At 39.2% G+C, this 17,638-nt stretch overlaps 1 protein-coding gene across 4 annotated transcripts in view; it reads right to left on the minus strand.

The window, feature by feature from the left end:
* Positions 1 to 17,638, minus strand: part of Kdm1a (lysine demethylase 1A) — a 53,264-nt gene that overhangs the window by 22,258 nt on the left and 13,368 nt on the right. For 2 of the 4 annotated variants that reach the window (XM_021199977.2, XM_021199978.1), the window contains exons 3-6: positions 9,434 to 9,493; positions 4,183 to 4,316; positions 1,212 to 1,290; positions 255 to 347 (exon numbers count right to left, since the gene is read on the minus strand). In XM_021199977.2, the coding sequence (XP_021055636.1) occupies positions 255 to 347; positions 1,212 to 1,290; positions 4,183 to 4,316; positions 9,434 to 9,493 (366 nt within the window). The remainder of the gene's footprint in view (positions 1 to 254; positions 348 to 1,211; positions 1,291 to 4,182; positions 4,317 to 9,433; positions 9,494 to 17,638) is intronic. The other 2 variants (XM_021199979.2, XM_029539610.1) reach the window with 1 other exon arrangement.

Consider the following 17,638-nt stretch of genomic DNA (forward strand, 5'->3'; position numbering starts at 1 on the left):
TTCTCCCATTTCTAACACTTCTTTAATTCAAAGTTTTAAAAACTGGAATTATTCTCTTCCTAAAACCTTCTCAAACAGGAAATTCAGAGAAATGTACATTTATTTATTTATTTATTTATTTGACATTTGACTTATTATCTTGAGAATATTTTCACTAATGGAAACATTAAAAAAAGTAAAATGTCACCAGCACCACAAATATTAAACACAGGCCTAAAAGTATCACTTAATTCATTTGGTAGGGAAGTCCTTACTTGGTAAGGGTTTTATCCTCTTGTAGATGCCGAAGTTGATAAGACCATGGCGCTCCAAGTAGCTGTGAACTCGGTGGACAAGCACAGAATCGCCTATAGAGCACATTAGAAACATGTTCAGATTGCCAACATTTTAAACAATAAGCTCTTCTAATTCTTCTCTCTCCAATGTTACGTCTTCCTACATACAACTCATGTGACCCTTGGACATGTGATGCCTTTAGGAAACAAAGGCACAGTACCATCAGGCTGTAACATAGTTCAAAATGCTCAACAAATGGGGATCAGAGAGAAATTGTTATTTGGAGACAGTTTCAAAAAGTTGAGGGTGGTTTCAAACTTGCTATGTAGCTGAGGCTGACCTTGAACTAATAATCCTCCTGCTTCTGCCCTAGGATGCTGAGGTCATGGGTATGTGCCCACATACCTGGCTAAATTGGCATTTTGAAGATATTATGGGCTGGAGAGATAGCTCAGCAGTTAAGAGCACTGACTGTGCTTCCGAGGGTTCCCATGTTCAATACCTAGCATTCACATGGTGGCTTAAAAGAGCCTATAATGGAACCTGAAGACATCTTCTGGTGTGCAGATATATATGTAAACTAAATACTCAAATACATAAACAAATCTTTTAAAAATATATTACATTACAGGTAAAGGTATGAACAACATTCATATATTTTAGCAAAAACGTTCTAAGACTTTGTTGGTGGTAAACAGAAAGAAAACCAGATAATTAGCTAATCAAATACTAAAGTATTCCATAGATCAAAGTGAGACAATAGATCTGAGAAAACATTTAGAAACCTCTTAAACACATGTATCAACACAATTTGCAGATCAAGAAAACAAACAAAAATCACAAAGGTCATTTCTGCACGGCACAAGATGAAATAAAATGCCAACAGAAGCCACAGGGTTCCCGAGGGAACTGCTCCCAATAAGCATAGTACTTACTATTGTAAGGCGCTTCTAACTGTTGGAGAGTAGCTTCAAATGTCAGTTGAATCTTTGGGTTGTCCAACCATAACTGCAACTGTTTTTAGATGACATAAGTTGTATTACACATCCACAGAAACATGTCACCTATCAGCTGTAAAATTATCTTTTAAATTTAAGACTTCAACTATGAATTTTCACACACAGCGAGGGTTAGAATACTGACAAGGAAGCTATCACCTAATGTAAAACTACACCGATGAATTATTCAAGCTGGAAGCTATATAACCTAAAAAAAGAAAAAAATATATAAATAACCAGTAAGAAATAGCTGGCATTTAGCTGAGGGTTATGTAATTTCAGATACTGATCAGATTTAAAAAAAAAAAAAAATCACATGGCTAATCATGCAGGGTTACAGGGGCTGAAAAGTGTTAATGACAGCCCCTTTTGGGGTTGAACAAGTAAATGAGTTGATAAATAACATAAGTGAACAAACACGGGCAGACTATACTATGATTCTAGTTCTGTGACAACCAAGAGAAGATATAAGATAGGAAGCTCAGAGGAGATAAGGTCTGCAGTATGATAATGGAGTGAATGTACACAAGACTCCTAGAATGGAGGAGAGGACCTCAGAACAATGAGTTGGAAAGAATCTGACTACATGGAAGAGATACAGGAGAAAATCAGAATATTATGTTACTCAAGCCAAGAAAGTATTATGTTTAAAAAAGAAAAAAAGAGTCAGTGACTAATTTTCAAAGCTTGCAGATAAAGAATGAAAAGATTACAACTTAGTCAATGGTTCAACATGAGCTTTAACAGAAATTTCTCCCTAAAACACACACACACACACACACACACACACACACACACACACACACACACACACACAAAGCAGGATAAATATTTACAGTCTTGCTAAAAAATTAACAAGTCCTGTTTTAGATTAAGTTCTAACCAAGTAGTTAGTTTGGTTAGATACACCAATTACAAAGGGTGTGACTAGAGCAACCCCACATTGTGGAGCGCTACAATTAGAAGAGAATACAGTTTCTCCTACATCCATGGCTCAAGCCCTTCAACCTCCTTACAGCTGCTTTTTCTTTCCATCCTAGGAAATAAAACTCAGACACAGTTTTATTCCAATTACGCTCAAGTCACAAGGCTAAAGACCTAACTGAGTCAGGGAACAGCCACAGTCACTGCAGAAGAAAGCAATCACTAGCCAGAAACCACAACACCAAATCTTGCCACTGGGTCAAAGAAAATGAACCAGATTAAAACAGAAATCACTATATAAAACCATCTCTCAAATTTAAGTAAAAAGCAAAAATACCCATCAAATGAAATAAAACCAAGGCAATTTTATCTAAAATTTCCTCTAAAAGCAAATATTATAGGTACATACCTATTGATGCAATCAGGAGACAGAGCAACTTCAAAATTTATAAAACAAGATATTTCCATTCACTTACTTTACCCTGACTTTCCTGTGTTTCAAAATTCCAGTATCATTTACCTGTCATCTTAACTATATAGTATTTTGTGATACAAATTTGGCGGTGGTTGTACAACCTAGTAACCAAATTAAAGAAGCGGGGCCTAAACAGTAAGCATGTGCAGAGACATATTCAAAGCAGGAGAAACTTCAGATACTTTGAGAAAATGATGGGTATGTTAACAAATAACATCTTGCTTTCCCCAATAGCTGACGAATTTTGTTTCATTCTGAGACAGACTCCTATTATGTAGCCTACACTAACCTTGAATGAGCTCCTCCTGCTGTAGCCCCCTGACTGCTGCAGTTAAAGGCAAGGCTACTATGCCTGATAGCTAAAGAATTTTTGGCAAAGAACATTTAAACGAAAAGAAAAGAGCATATAAAGGACTAATAAATACAAAAATAGCAGTCAGCAATAGTAACCTAAGAAATCAAAATAGGGTGGGTTTGCTTACAGTAGCACACAACTATTTAATAACACAAATGAGGGCAGGACAATGAGAGTATAGTTTAGTCTTTCTAGTAGATTATCTGTACCAAAATGCTAAAAATGTTCCTAACATTTGAGGGTTTTAATCCTGGTATAACCACTATTAAAATGAGTCTTCTATTTGGTTATTGAAAAATATGTATACTAAGTTTTGATTTTTACAAATTGAGATTCTACTTACATATACTAGGAATCATGCACACAGTAAGGATATTCCATACACAGAACCAGAGTGCACTAAAACTAGTCTGAGTTTAATTACAACAAAGTAAAAATGGAAGTTTAAGTTAATTAAATTATGGTCCAACTATCAAGAGAAATATTATAAAGAGATTAATCATTAAATCTAGAGGAAGAAGGTAAACCAGGTGACAAAACAGGGTTAGGAGTGCAGCCTTGCTTTCTGTTTGTTTGTTTCTCTGAGACAGGGTAACCCTGACTGTCCTGAACTCAATCTCATAGACTAGGCTGACCTTGAACTCACAGAGATCAGCATACCTCTGTCTTCCCAGTGCTGGGATGAAAGTGTGTGCCACTATAGCCTGACTGAGGGTGCAGGTTTGAAGGGAAAGGCAGTGATTGCTTAAAGTAATTTATATCGGCTGGGGTCTGGCTGGGCTATGGCTTAGGCTTAGTGTTAGAACACTTGTCTAGCATATCAACAGCACATCTCTGCACTTCTCCCCCTTCCGCTTACCACCGCCTGCAGCTCCTGTTCTAGGACATCTGATGATACCTTTGGCTTCCACAGACACCTGCGCATTCACATGCAAGTACACACACAAGCACACACACACAAAACCAAAACCAAAACCAAGAGAAATAAATCTTAAATACCTAAAGGAAAAGACAATTTATCTCTGGCAATAAATTCTGGAAAAAATATACTACAATTTAAATTTTTCCTCCCTTCTATTTGTTTTCTGTACTCCTGATAAAATTCATAGGCACTTTTCAAAATCCAAGTGAAAAACAGAGGCATAGACACTTACTGTGCGATTCCTGATGAACAGAAAAACCTTCTGTGTCTGCTGAGGCCCACTGATGATGTCTGGGAAACAGGCTGCTTCCTGAGAGGTCATTCGGTCATGGGGAAGTCTGCTTTGAAAAGCCGCACCTTCCACACCTAGCAAAGGAAGCACAGGGCCACTAGAACAGCGCGAATGAGCAGAGACAGTAACGATGGACCTCAGACCCTTTTCCGCCTGAGAAGACCTAGAAAGCTTTGCCCAACTCACAGACTGATACTGCCTGTTAAAAGCTGTTTGTTTGTTTTTTTTAATTTTGCCTCAAAAGTTAAAATTTCAGGTACTATTTCAAGCTTAACATCTCAAAGTTTAGAGTTTATTAATGAATTATTACTTTACAACAAGCCAATTAGAATATTTTCATCCATCAATCATGTGGATTATATTCTAATTAAATTAATATCACAGATAGCATACAACTTAAGAGAAAAAAACAAATGAAAGTTCACTAACAAAGGCCAGGAGTAAAAATTTAATCACAGGCCTTTTTTTTTTTTGTGATTGCAGCATGAAATGGAAAGTTAAAGGTTCAAAACTCAAAAACAAAATGACACAATTTATCAAGAGCAGGATGTATTTATTAGTCCTCACTATCCAGTGTCGGCAAGGGGGCAGAGAAATTAAGCAGAGTGTAATAGTTAAGTCAGAAGAGGTCCAAGAATGTATTTCTGCCGGCAACAAGAGAAATACTTCACTATATATAAGACTTGCTGCTACACATACTACTGTATGAAAGTGTACACGTATACTACAAATAAATAATTCTGAAATTATTTAAATTGGCTTTTAAATATTTGATAAGCTAGTAGATAAACTCATGTCTGTTAAGGATTTTTGGAAAGTCAGGCACACACTGAGGTTATAACTCAAATATCTTAACATTACAGCAATATCTGAAGAGCCAGACAGGTCTGGGTGTGGCTCAGGAAGAGTACATGTGCTTAACCAATCCCTAGCGAATTTCCACTCTGGAAACAGGAAAGGAACAAGAAAAGGTACAATTTTAGACTTTCGAAATTCAGTATCAAAAAGTAAGACAGTAAGTAACAACACAACACAAAAGTTCCTACATATAATAGTAAAAGGCCATGAAACAAGAAGTTAGAGGCAGTGGTGGACGAGTTTAGTAAAGACTATTTAGTTGTAAAGATCACAGCAGGTACAACTTTACCTTGAAGACTGTAGCTACTCTCCTGAGAGACCTGTTTCCATGGACACTCAGATAACATCAGCACTTAGAGAAGGCAGTAGTTAACAAAAGGCCAAGTGACACTGCCCAGTGCTGACAGAGGCCACACATTTTAAGTAGCTATTCTAAGAGAGAAGCACCATACACCACTAGATCTAAGGGCAAAAACCCTGTGTTCCACATTACTAAAGAAAATCAATACTCAATCCTAATTTAACTAACTCCAATCTAAAAAAATCAAAGATTGACAGGTAATTAAATATGCCTTAAGGGATAAAAATAAGAGCTATATTGTTGCTGGTAGCATGTGATATTACTCGAGGAGGAAGTAGTGGTGGAGAAGGTGCTAGTGAGGACAGAAATTTTCTAAAATTATACAGCTTTGATGTCCCTGTCTCCTATCCCCAAACCAAAACAAATGAACAAAAAACAAAAATCAAACTCTAAAATATCTTAAAATCCTTATAATGAACAGTTATCTACTCATTACTGTTTAGTACCTAGGCCAAATACTTAATGTTCATGTGTTTACTATTAACATGAAAATAATGATCACTATTAAGTCTGAATTAAACTCCATTTCTCAGCTGACCATGATGGTGCATATCGTAATGCCAGCACTCCAGAGGCTGAGGCAGGAGGATCATATTTAAAGCCAACCTGGGCTATATGACAAAACCCCACTGTAAACCCCAACATAACATTAACAGAATTCTTTGGCTTGCCAAAAATAATTTTCTTTCCTAGCTAATACTGTATTATACCCTGGCTTAAGAGACTTTTACTACAACAGATTATTTTTCAAATGACAGCAAGAAGAGGTATATTGAAAAGAATCCCCCCAAAATTACTTATGACATTTGGTTCCAAGATGCAAGTGTTCTTTGGGAAAAGCAAACAAAATACTCAAGACACTTGTCTAACTCCGGGCATCGGGACTATGGGACAACTAGGATAAGTTATTTACTTTACCCGGCAATTACAAAGTACTTCTCTAAATCAGAATTCAAAAATACTACACAAATGCAATTAAGAAGCTAAAAATATGGCATTACTACATCAGGAACAGCACTGCTTTCCAGGTCCATCTTCCTGCTCTGACACTGGGACAGCAGGTTCTCAAGGTCAAACAGCCTCTAGGATGCTCAGAGAGTTCGGACTGCTCGGAGAACAGGCCCAGCACAGACATCTGCAGGCCTGGCTAACAAATCAAAACTCTCAGTCATGATCTTTTCTTTTTTTAGAGACAGATTTTTATTTCAAAGAATGAAAGCCATTATGAAAATCGAGTGACAAGATTAAAAAACAAATTTTTTTTCAAAGAAAACAAAAAGTTGGGGGCTGGTGAGATGGCTCAGTGAGTAAGAGCACCTGACTGCTCTTCCAAAGGTGCAGAGTTCAAATCCCAGCAACCACATGGTGGCTCACAACCATCTGTAACAAGATCTGACGCCCTCTTCTGGAGTGTCTAAAGACAGCTACGGTGTACTTACATATAGTAAATAAATAAATCTTTTTTAAAAAAAACAAAAAACAAACAAACAAAAAAGTTAATTTGGCATAAACTGTCTAGAACCTAAATCAAACCATCTCCCTGGGGTGTTTTGATTTAGCTTCCAGAATGAAGCAGAGGCTGCTCTGGATACCCGACAGCTCACACCAATCTTCTCTACAGGAAACCTACTGACCTGGAGAACGACTTTTCGTTTTCTTTTTAAAGTAACCAACAGTACACAGAATTCAGAAGTAAGTTACACTTGACTCTGGAATACAGTTTTCACTTCTGTGTTTGGGCACACTTAATGCAATCTATTGTTCGAGAAATTTAGAACGTTACAAAGATGTTGCCTACATTTTTTAAAAGCCTCACTTCAGTCCTGTCTCCCAAACCCTCACACAGTTATGTTCTAGAATGGTCTTCCTTCCAGTCTGCAATCACATTGAACCACAATGCCCTTTCTAACCTGATGCTGTCTCTGAAAACATAAAACCTTCCTTTTTAAAGGCCAGCACTTGGGAGGCAGAGGCAGGCGGACGGATTTCTGAGTTCAATGCCAACCTGATCTACAAAGTGAGTTCCAGGACAGCCAGGGCTATACAGAGAAACCCTGTCTCGAAAAACAAAAACGAGAGAGAGAGAGAGAGAGAGAGAGAGAGAGAGAGAGAGAGAGAGAGAGAGAGAGAGAGAGATTGATTGATTGTAGATTTTGCAGGGTGGGTTAACTAGGAAAGAATAAAACAGGGAAATAAGTATTTTATGCCACAAAATTATTTTTCCCAGATTTTTATAAGATATAAGTGATATTCTGACTTATGTAAACAACAGAGAAGTTAGATTTGCTTTTGGTTAAATAAAAAAGGTAAATTAACAAGACTTCAGACTGAAAGTGAAAACAAAAGCCTGATGGGGTCTGGATCTACACACAAAATCTTTCCTTAAAGTCAGCAGATGTAGCAGGTCCTACAAGTTTAAAATAAAGAAGAGTAAACACAGGAGGAGAAAAGCAGTCATGAGTTCTCATATTAGATTTTGTGTTTGTGGCAGATGCCTATCGTCAGTATTCAGAACAGTCTATACATTAAGAAGCAAGGTCCCTGAGTTCTCACTTCACAGCTGTTGGCTTTGGGCTCTAACTCAAACAGGAGATTTACCTCTATATTTGTTTGAAGGCTAGACAAGATGACCTCAAGCTCCCTTCTAGCGCTAAGATTTAGGAAACAGACAGCACATGGATCGTAAGAAAGCAAGATACAATCCTGGCTATAAGAAACCCTCAAGATTATCTGCCTTCATTTGGAGAAGAATGCTGACCACTTAGGCATGTTTTAAACTCAAGTGTCACATATATATTCAAGAGATGGCTGGAGGGTTCTGGAGGGTTCTGCACAACATGCATGGCCTTCCCAGCAACATGACAGTCTGCTGGTACCAGCAATACAATGCACTGTTTATTCAAGCAAAGACAAAAAGTTTCTAAAACAAACAAACCAAACAAAACAAAACAAAAACAGAAAATTCAATAAGAAAACTTGGTTTCCTTGAAATGAAGACTCTATAGAGGCTGTCCCCAATTAAGTTTCGAGGAAGATCTCCTGTAAAAGGCATTCTCTCTAAAGAAGTGCACCTCTGAGGTAAGCATGGACTAGTGATAAACCCCCTGATCCTTGGGACAGTGGGAAAGATCTCCACTTTGAACATTCTTAATCTCCTCGACTACCAACTACCAACTGCTCTATCTCCAAGGAACTACATCCGATCCAAAATAAAACACAAATATGTCCTGAACCTGCTAGACAAACTGCTACAGACAAATATCTTTAATCTATACTTAAATGAGAGTTGACAGCCTTCAATATTAAGTAATATGTATTCCAATTTTCTCCAAGTGTCTAAAGAAACCAGCTTTTGGCCCTGGCACGCACACACTCACACACTTCAATGACGAAAGGATGAAACACAAACATGTCGTTTCAGATTCTGGGAACAGCTTAACTTCCAAATGATGGCCCTATAAATTCTTTACTTTTTCCTAGAAGTCAAAATCCATAGTTTGGTCTGAAAAGAGAAAACCCTTTGAATAAACTTTTTTTAAAAGGCAACTTTTACGCTAATTATTCAACTGTAAAGTGACTACATACAATTAATTGGAAAAAGTGCCCAGCACCAACAATCATACTATGTAAGGTGTCACCTGCAGTCTAGAACTAAAATACCTTAGCCTTGTAAAGACTTCATGGTTTCCTGTCAGTGACTACTTCTATGTCTCTCTTTAAAGGTCCCTTTATTCCTGAGAGAAGTACCCACCATCTCCTCAAAAACATGAAGAATGGAGGGCTGAGATCGGCCTGAGGACTTCAACAGTCTGCTTGCCTTTGCTCTGCTACACTCTACTTACTACTCTGTCCTGTGGGTTACATCACCCCTGCGGTTCTGGCTACAATGAGAATACCATAGCCAAAAACACTTGCAAGCATCAATCACTCCCTGACCTTGCTAAAGTGGCAAGCATCTAATGCCACCCTCACCTGATGCTTGGCCGTCTCCATACCCTCCAGAACTGTCGTCTTCAAGTCCTCCTGCTTGCCCTGTGGAAGGAAAGAGGAGAACTCAGGGACCTTACTCCATAAATTAAAATAATATCTGGACATAAAGGCCTAATAGCTGGTGACTCAAGAATTTACCACCAACTAGTAAACCCAGCGAGAGCTCCTTCTGTAATCAAGGCTCAGGGAATTACATCATCTTTCAAATTCTGGTCAGGACATTGCAACTTCACACGCTGATCCCTGTTGAGAGGCAGAGGAACACAGTACAAAGTATTTCTAATCCCTAAACTTTTGCTGCCACTGGGATTTAGTAAATCTGGATGGGGATGGGAGATGGATTCTAATATCCTTTAATTAACTGTTGCTACACTGAGAGCATCTGAAATAGCTACAGGACCTGAAACTGCAACAATTCAGCATCAATTCAAGTCTCTTCATTTTCTATCTAAAAAGACAACAAGCAAATGACTGACAATCTTAGAAAAAGAAAAAGAAAAAGAAAAAGAAAAATCCTGTCCTTATGACAGCAGGGGATGTAACTAAAAGATTCAGCTACCAAAAGTAGTTTTGTTTTCCTTCCATACACAATAGACAGGACTGGACTGAATATTCCAGTGCTTCCCCAGTAAAGACATCATATGATCAGAGGCCAAGCTGCAGACACACATGTCTGTGGGAGGATGGAAACACTCAGGCAGCACACTATATACTAAGCCCTGATATTTAAAAAAAAAGAAAAAAAAAATCTCCTCAATGGTACTTTGTAGAACTTCAAGAACCGAAGCTTTAAATTCAATCTAAAAATATCATCAACAGACTGTCTTATACAATCTATCACCAAGGCAGACACCATGACCTTTAAGCTTTCGGGCCCCTGTACACTGCAGGGAGATCACAGTGTGGCCTATGAAAGTAGGAAAACACAATCTCCCAGTGATCTGAACTTAAAACAAGCTTCATTACACAGTTTATTTTAAAATGTTCCCACAGACAGCAGGTTGATTATTCCACCAGTCTGAAGGGAGCAGTAAGGTCAAACGTAACAGCCCTTATATGAATGTTCCAAGGTCTATGAAATGTTAAATCATATCTCCATCCTAAAGAATATTAACTGAAATACAAGCAACGATTTTTGACAATACTAACAGAATATGCTGGCATGTGGCAGACAGTTTTAAAGATTTTCCTAAGCTCTTGTCTAAAGGACCCACGAGGCTCTAGAAGGTTCTTCAGCCTAGATAAGATACAATAAGATACTTGATAAGATACAGTAAGATACTTGTTTAGAGCCCCAGGAAACAGCACATAAGCATGATGGGAAGACTGAACTGCTAACCCAATGTACAAACTAATCTTGAGATCACAGGTCCTACAGTTTAAATCAGAAATGTTCACTCTTGGTATGGTCATTTATTCCTAGAAAATGTTGTGGATTTAAAAAAAAAAAAAAGACACTGTTCATTTGTTTCTCAACAGAATTATGAGCTTGTAATAATAAAGAAATCCAGTTTAAGATTAACCTTGGAACATTAGCTGTTCTCTCAAATGATGCTCCTGACTTAGCAAAAATGAAGGTTTCTTACCTCAGAGACATTTTTACTACTTTAAAAAAGAAAAGAAAAAAAAGAAGAAGAAGAAAAGAAAAAGTACCCTTTTTATGTTTTTTGAGCTAGGGTTTCACTACGTAGCTCTTGTTGTCCTGGAACTCACTCTACAGATGAGAATGACCTTACACCTGAACTTACAGAGAACCCGCGACTGTCTCCCGAGTGCTAGGTTTAAAGGCCTGTGCCAACACACCAGGCTACAAAAGCACTGAAACTCAATTACTCTACCCTTTCTATTCTTATCATTTCCCTTTCTCCAACTACAATGCATGTCATTCAATAACCGAACTTGTTTCAGCTACAAGACTCTTGTTTTTCTATTGTCATGCAAGAGATATATTTCTTATTCATGATTATTGTGCTACAAATAATATGACAAGAACAAGGTAAGGCAGTTTTTTCTTGCTTCTGCCTTTTTTTTTTTTTTTTTTTTTTTTTCCTTGCCTCGAGTTTATTTGTAAAAAACAGCATAGGACACTGGCCATCTGCAAATAGTGTGTGAGGAGGTGTGCCACAGCAGTCTGTCTGTCTTCACACTGGCAGGAGCCTTTTCTGTGGGGCCTTCACAGGGGCCTGGGCACCTTCGGGAGCCTGGGCTAGTGCTGAAGCCTGGACCTTAGGGGGAGCTTTTAATCTGCCTCCCAAGCTTGGGGTGAGCAATGAAAGCCATATGGCTGAGTTTGCTGCTAGGGCCCTTTGGCATCTTGGGCTTGATGGCCTGAGGCTTCACAGGGGCCTGGATGGCCTCTGCCGTGCACTCACTGCCTTTGCATTGTTGGCCTGCATTTTCTTCAGGCCTTTCTGGTTGTGCTTCTTGGCAAAGCGCATGTTCCTCAGGAACTTGGGCTCAACTCCCTTAAGGGATTCGTATCTTTGTGGCAGAGTTTCTTGATGCCATTTCTGTGCCATTTGCAGGACTGGTTGTGTGTGATGTGGTTCTTGGACTTAGCCATGTCTACACAGTAACCCGTGGCTTTTGCCTTGCTTCTGCTTTTAAAATTACATTTTAAAAATTCTTAAAAAGACACTGAGCCAAGTAGAATAATGTATGCCTAAAACCCCAACTACTTGGGAGGCTCAAGTGGGGACCAAATTCAGGTCTAACCTAGCCTACATAACAAAACTGTTTTGTTTGTTTGTTTGTTTGTTTGTTTTAAATACTCTTGGCTGGGCAGCACTTGGGAGGCACAGGCAGGCGGATTTCTGAGTTCAAGGCCAGCCTGGTCTACAGAGTGAGTTCCAGGACAGCCAGGGCCCACCACCCCATGGGCAAGCACCAATCCCTAACACTATTAATGATAGATGCTCTGTTACGCTTACAGACAGGAGTCTAGCATGACTGTCATCTGAGAGACTCCACCCAGCAGCTGACTTAGACAGATGCAGAATTCCATAGCCAGCGTGGATCTTGGAGATTCTTATGGAAGAATATGAGGAGGAAGGAGTTCAGCCCCAAAGGAGACAGGAACTCCACAGGAAGACCAAGAGGCTCTCAGAGACTAAACCACCAACTAAAAAACATACACAGGCTGGACCTAGGCCTCCCCGCATGTATGTAGCATATGTGCACCTTGATCTTCACATGGGTCCTGAACTACTAGAGCAGGGGTGCTATCCCAAAAGCTGTTGCCTGTCTGTGGGATACATTCTTCTAGCTGGGCTGCCCTGTCTGGCCTCAGTGGGAGAGGATACACCTAGCCTCACAGAGACTTGATGTGCCATAGTGGGGATAATACCACCTAGGGGGCACCTCTCATAGAAGTGGAGAGAGGATGGGGAAATGACTGTGGGAGGGAGTAACCAGGAGGGGGGCAGTGAGCAGAATATAAAGTGAATAAGTAAAAAACTAATAATAATTTAATTTTAAAAAATATTATAATTTGATAAGAATATAAGTGAATTTAGCAGCTAACATCCTGGAAATAAATTACATATATATATGTGTATATATATATATGTATATATATATATATATATATATATAATTTCATAATATGAAAAATTCAAATCTAAAACACTTCTTAGGTAAAGAACTAAGAGGATGAATGTAAAAGGTAATATAAAAGATATGAACTAATGGAAAACAACTTTGTAGATGGTTGTTGGATTTCAGACTCAGAACGAATAGCTGAAGTGTATATTTAACCTGGCATCCAGGTCCTCCTAACATCCATCAGTCCTTACCTGGCCTCTCAATGATGAACTTTCCAGCCCAAAGGCTAGGAAGTTCTCCCCTATAATCCAGACATTTTGGTTCTCCACACATTGCCCGCATTTTCTCTCTCCCTGTGTATGCAGGCACCCTTCCTACTTCCCATGGTGACTTCCCTGGCCTAGTTCCTTGGGACCAGTGAACCTGTCCAAAAGCTGTTTCTCAATAAACCTGTCTTTATATTCTTTAATCTGGCTTGAATTGACTCATTTCATCAGCAGATAATAACCTGTCAAAACCTTGGACACTCTGAATCTTAATCTTAATCTTAGCATTATGGAAAAAAACTGATTTTTAGCAAGGCAGTAAAACAAAACTGTATTTTAATTAAACTGATCTGACCACTTTGTAACAGATGTCTTGGTAGGAAGGATGACCTAGCAGAAGAAATTCAATTAAAGGGCTACAAAATAATTTATATGTGAGGTGTAATAACTTGGAACAAAATGAGTAAGTAAACAAGACTTAGTAAATCAAAAGGGCTGTGCAAGTAAGGGTGTAAATGGATAGAGTAAATACTACTCCGTTTTAGTTTAGGCGAATGGTAATGCAATGGCTACAATGGGAGAGAGAAGCTGAAACAGCATTCTAAATATGTCTGGAAACTACAGAACATAAAAGGAACAATAAATCTGAAGATTTAAAAACTGCACAGAGGTAGAAAGAGGCTATGCAAGTTTGAGCTTGTAAATAAATATATGATTGATCTTAGATGATCTTAGGACAGGAAGACCGCTAAAGGCACTTGCTGCCAGAAGTGATGAACAGATGATTCAAGGGACCTACATGGTGGATAAAAAGAACTGACTCCTGCACATTCGTCCTATTCTGTGCCACATAGACACATGAAAATAAAAATTGAGAGTGGGGCTGGAGAGATGGCTCAGTGGTTAAGAGCACTGACTGTTCTTCTAGAGGTCCTGAGTTCAATTCCTAGCAACCACATGGTGGCCCACTTCCATCTGGGATCCGATGCCCTCTTCTGGCATGGAGGTACATGCTGATAGAATACTAATATATATAAAATAAATAAAATTAAAATCTTTAAAAAAAAGGAACATAATCATCACTACTTTGTACTACCTTTCTCCTATCTCCATATTGAGAAGTGGCTTTAAAAACACCATTAAAAAGCTGGCCCGCCTTTACCCACCACGGGGAGGCCGAGGCAGAGCGCTCTTTGAATTCCAAGTCTGATCTACATAGTAAGCTCCAGGACATTACAGAACCGCCTGATCTCAAAAAACAAACAAGCAAGCAAACAAACCCAACAAAGAAAGAAAATCAACAATAACAAAACCCAAAACAATCAAAAAACAACAATAAAGAAAGAAAACCAACAATAACAAAACCCAAAACAATCAAAAAAAAAAAAAAATTCAAGGGGCTGGAAATAAAGATTCCTGTTTTTCTGGCAGGATCTGAGGTGGATACCTGCTCCCACATTAAGTGACTCAAAACTGGCTGTAATTCCTGTTTCAGGAGATTACATTCATATATTTAAATAAAAAAAAAAAACCTAAGGTAGAATTAAACTCAATATACTTCTACTACCTACTTGACCCAGTTTTGTGTAGGATAAATGATCTATGTCTGCTAGAATAAATGCAAAATGAAGTAAATGAGGCTCAGAGGTAGCAAAAACTAACCAGAAGCATCTTCACACATACAATGAGGCCTTTTAAGGCTGCTCCTGATGGTCAGTATTTGAGCAACAATATCATTCTACATAAAATTCACACATTTCAATTGAAACAGCAATCCTAGAGTTACACCATCATTGAAAAAATGAACTAAACCAGGCAACCTTCATCCTGTCTAGAACTCAAACTCGAACTAGAAAGGGGTCCGCTAACAGCAGGCTCTCCTTCTTCAGCATTCCAGAAGGAACAGAAGTCAGAAACAGCAGGAACCACAGACAAAGAAGTCAGCCCAGTAAGGAAGGAAGGAAGGCAAACCTTCTAGAATCAGAAAGACTACTTGCACACACTATTTTCCCATATTCAGCAGTAGAAATTTTCTTGGTCCTTACTTTTATGCAAAATCTTGATTCATAGTGTAGGTTTCACAACGCTTCAAAGGAAATACATAATTCTGATTCTTAATTCTGATTAAGGTATCTGAGCAGTTAAAAAAAAAAAAAGCTTACTTTTCTTATTTACCTGTTTTAAACATGGACAATATCAAACTTTATCCTGGTACGACTATTAAAAGTACCATTGTAACATTTCATACCACATGTTTACTATTATACTTCATAGTAGCATGTATTTGACAATAAGGTACTAAAATGGCTTTCCAGTTTCCAAAATGATCTATGTAGTTATATAATCTGACTGAAATATTAATCTATCCTATTCCTAGTTCAACTTTATTGTTCAACACTGTGAACATCCGAATGCTTAGTAGCCTACCAATCCCTAGAGAAAGAGCCTGAGGCAACTGCGCTCGCCACCCTGGAAGCCATCCAGAGCTCTCCTGCCTAGGACCGCAGGCTGTGTGGGAGGGGGTCCAAGACAGAAGACTCCTGAGACAACTACTGGTGCTACGGGGCTCCCAAGAGGGAGGTAGCCGGAGATGATCACCAGTCTGGTGCTCACATAGATCTGGGAAGACCATGCCCAAATGACCCCTGCCGGGTACCATAATACATAACCTGAGCATAGCCCTCCTGAGATGACCCCAGACACTTAGAGGCCCCAGGTGCCACTAAGAACAGCAAGTAAGTAATGGAGAAATGGAAGAGAAAGAGAAGCAGAAGGATGTGGGCACACTAAAGAGAGACAGAATTGGAGACTTGATGGTAGTGAGGAGCAGCCTGATGTGAGCAGATGGTGATGCCACCTGAACAGTGGTGGGGTCCTGGCCTATGCTGCCATGGACGAGGGTGGGGGTGGGGAGAGGGCACATGCCTGGGTCCCTGGCCCTGCAGTAGCAGGGGTCAGTAACCATCAAAGGCCAGGCAGAAGTCCCTGGTCTGGGCTGCCACCTGGGGTCATGTACAGAACTGGCCCCACCCCTCACCTGGGCATCCTGGGCAAGCTGGCCCTTCCCCTCACCAGCTACAGCACTCAGGAGAGAGGGTCCTGCACGTTGCCTGGGCAGCACAGTAGGAGTGACCCTGGCAGCAGGGTCACAGATGAGCCAGTCCCAAGGGCATGAGTGTAGGAGAGCTGACCCTACCAGGTGTCTTCCCTGCAGTGAATGCACCCACACATGCATGCCCCTTGCCACCTATAGTAGGCAGAAGAGCTGGCCCCAAGTCATCAGAACTAATCAGAGTAGTAGAGTTGGCCGGGCCCCTCACCTACTGCAGCACTCTGCAATGTTGGCCAGCGGATAGCTCAGATACTTCTCAGGCCCGTATCCTGGGATTTGAATTGACCCACCTCAACATCTACCCCATTGATGAACTGAACATGAAGGGGCTAGTTTAAAACTACAGGATCTCCATGACACAGGGCAACAACAGAAAACACAGTGAGGTTCCAGCATTGATAAGCAGCAGAACCAACAAGTCACTGCAATGAACCTTTGGAAGCAAAACCTTGTGGACAAAATGTATACTGTGGGACACACTGACACACTACGGCTTCTACAAGGAGATTTCTTTCCAGTTTCGGGGGAAGTTGCAAGGGTGGAGGGTAGATACTAGGAGAGAGCTAGGAGAGAGGGAGATTAGAGGGACTGGGTGCACAATGTGAAATTTGTGTGTGCACGCACACACACATACGCACACACGAAATAAAAAGTTAAAAAAAAAGACAATTTCTCTACAGATTGCAATTTAAAGCACCACTTTGTAGAACTCATTTTCACTAGTTTTGTTCACAATAAAACTGTAAATCATGTAGAGTAAAATATATTACCTTTCACAATTCAAAAAGAAAAGAAGCAGTGTAATCTCTCTAAGACCAAACATAGTATTCAATGGTTCCTCTTACCAGTCAAAATCAACCAACAGTTCAAAATCAAGAATTTAAAACCACTTTATAAAAACCTAACATCAGTTCTTCATGTTTAACATAAAATTTTCAAAATCCAATCAAGGACGGAAACATTAGCTTGCAAGCAATTTCTTTAAAAAAAAAAAAATCTATGAAACAACACAGTGACTATAGTAAACAACAAACAAGAAGCTGTGTTCTTTAAAAAAAATGCCGAGAGTATATGTTAAGTAGCCTTATCATAAAAAAGGATCTTATCAAGGTAACCTCACTAGATTATAACACTCTACAAATATACATTTCTTTAAAGCAGATTATATACAGCAAAGTCATACAATTTTATTTACCACTTTAAAAGAATTAAACGAACTTCTCGATTCTCACTACCGTTTTCTTTAAGTACTTTTTTTTTTTTTTT

The sequence above is a fragment of the Mus pahari genome, chromosome 6, assembly GCF_900095145.1.
Source record: "Mus pahari chromosome 6, PAHARI_EIJ_v1.1, whole genome shotgun sequence".
NCBI classification, from domain to species: Eukaryota; Metazoa; Chordata; class Mammalia; order Rodentia; family Muridae; genus Mus; species Mus pahari.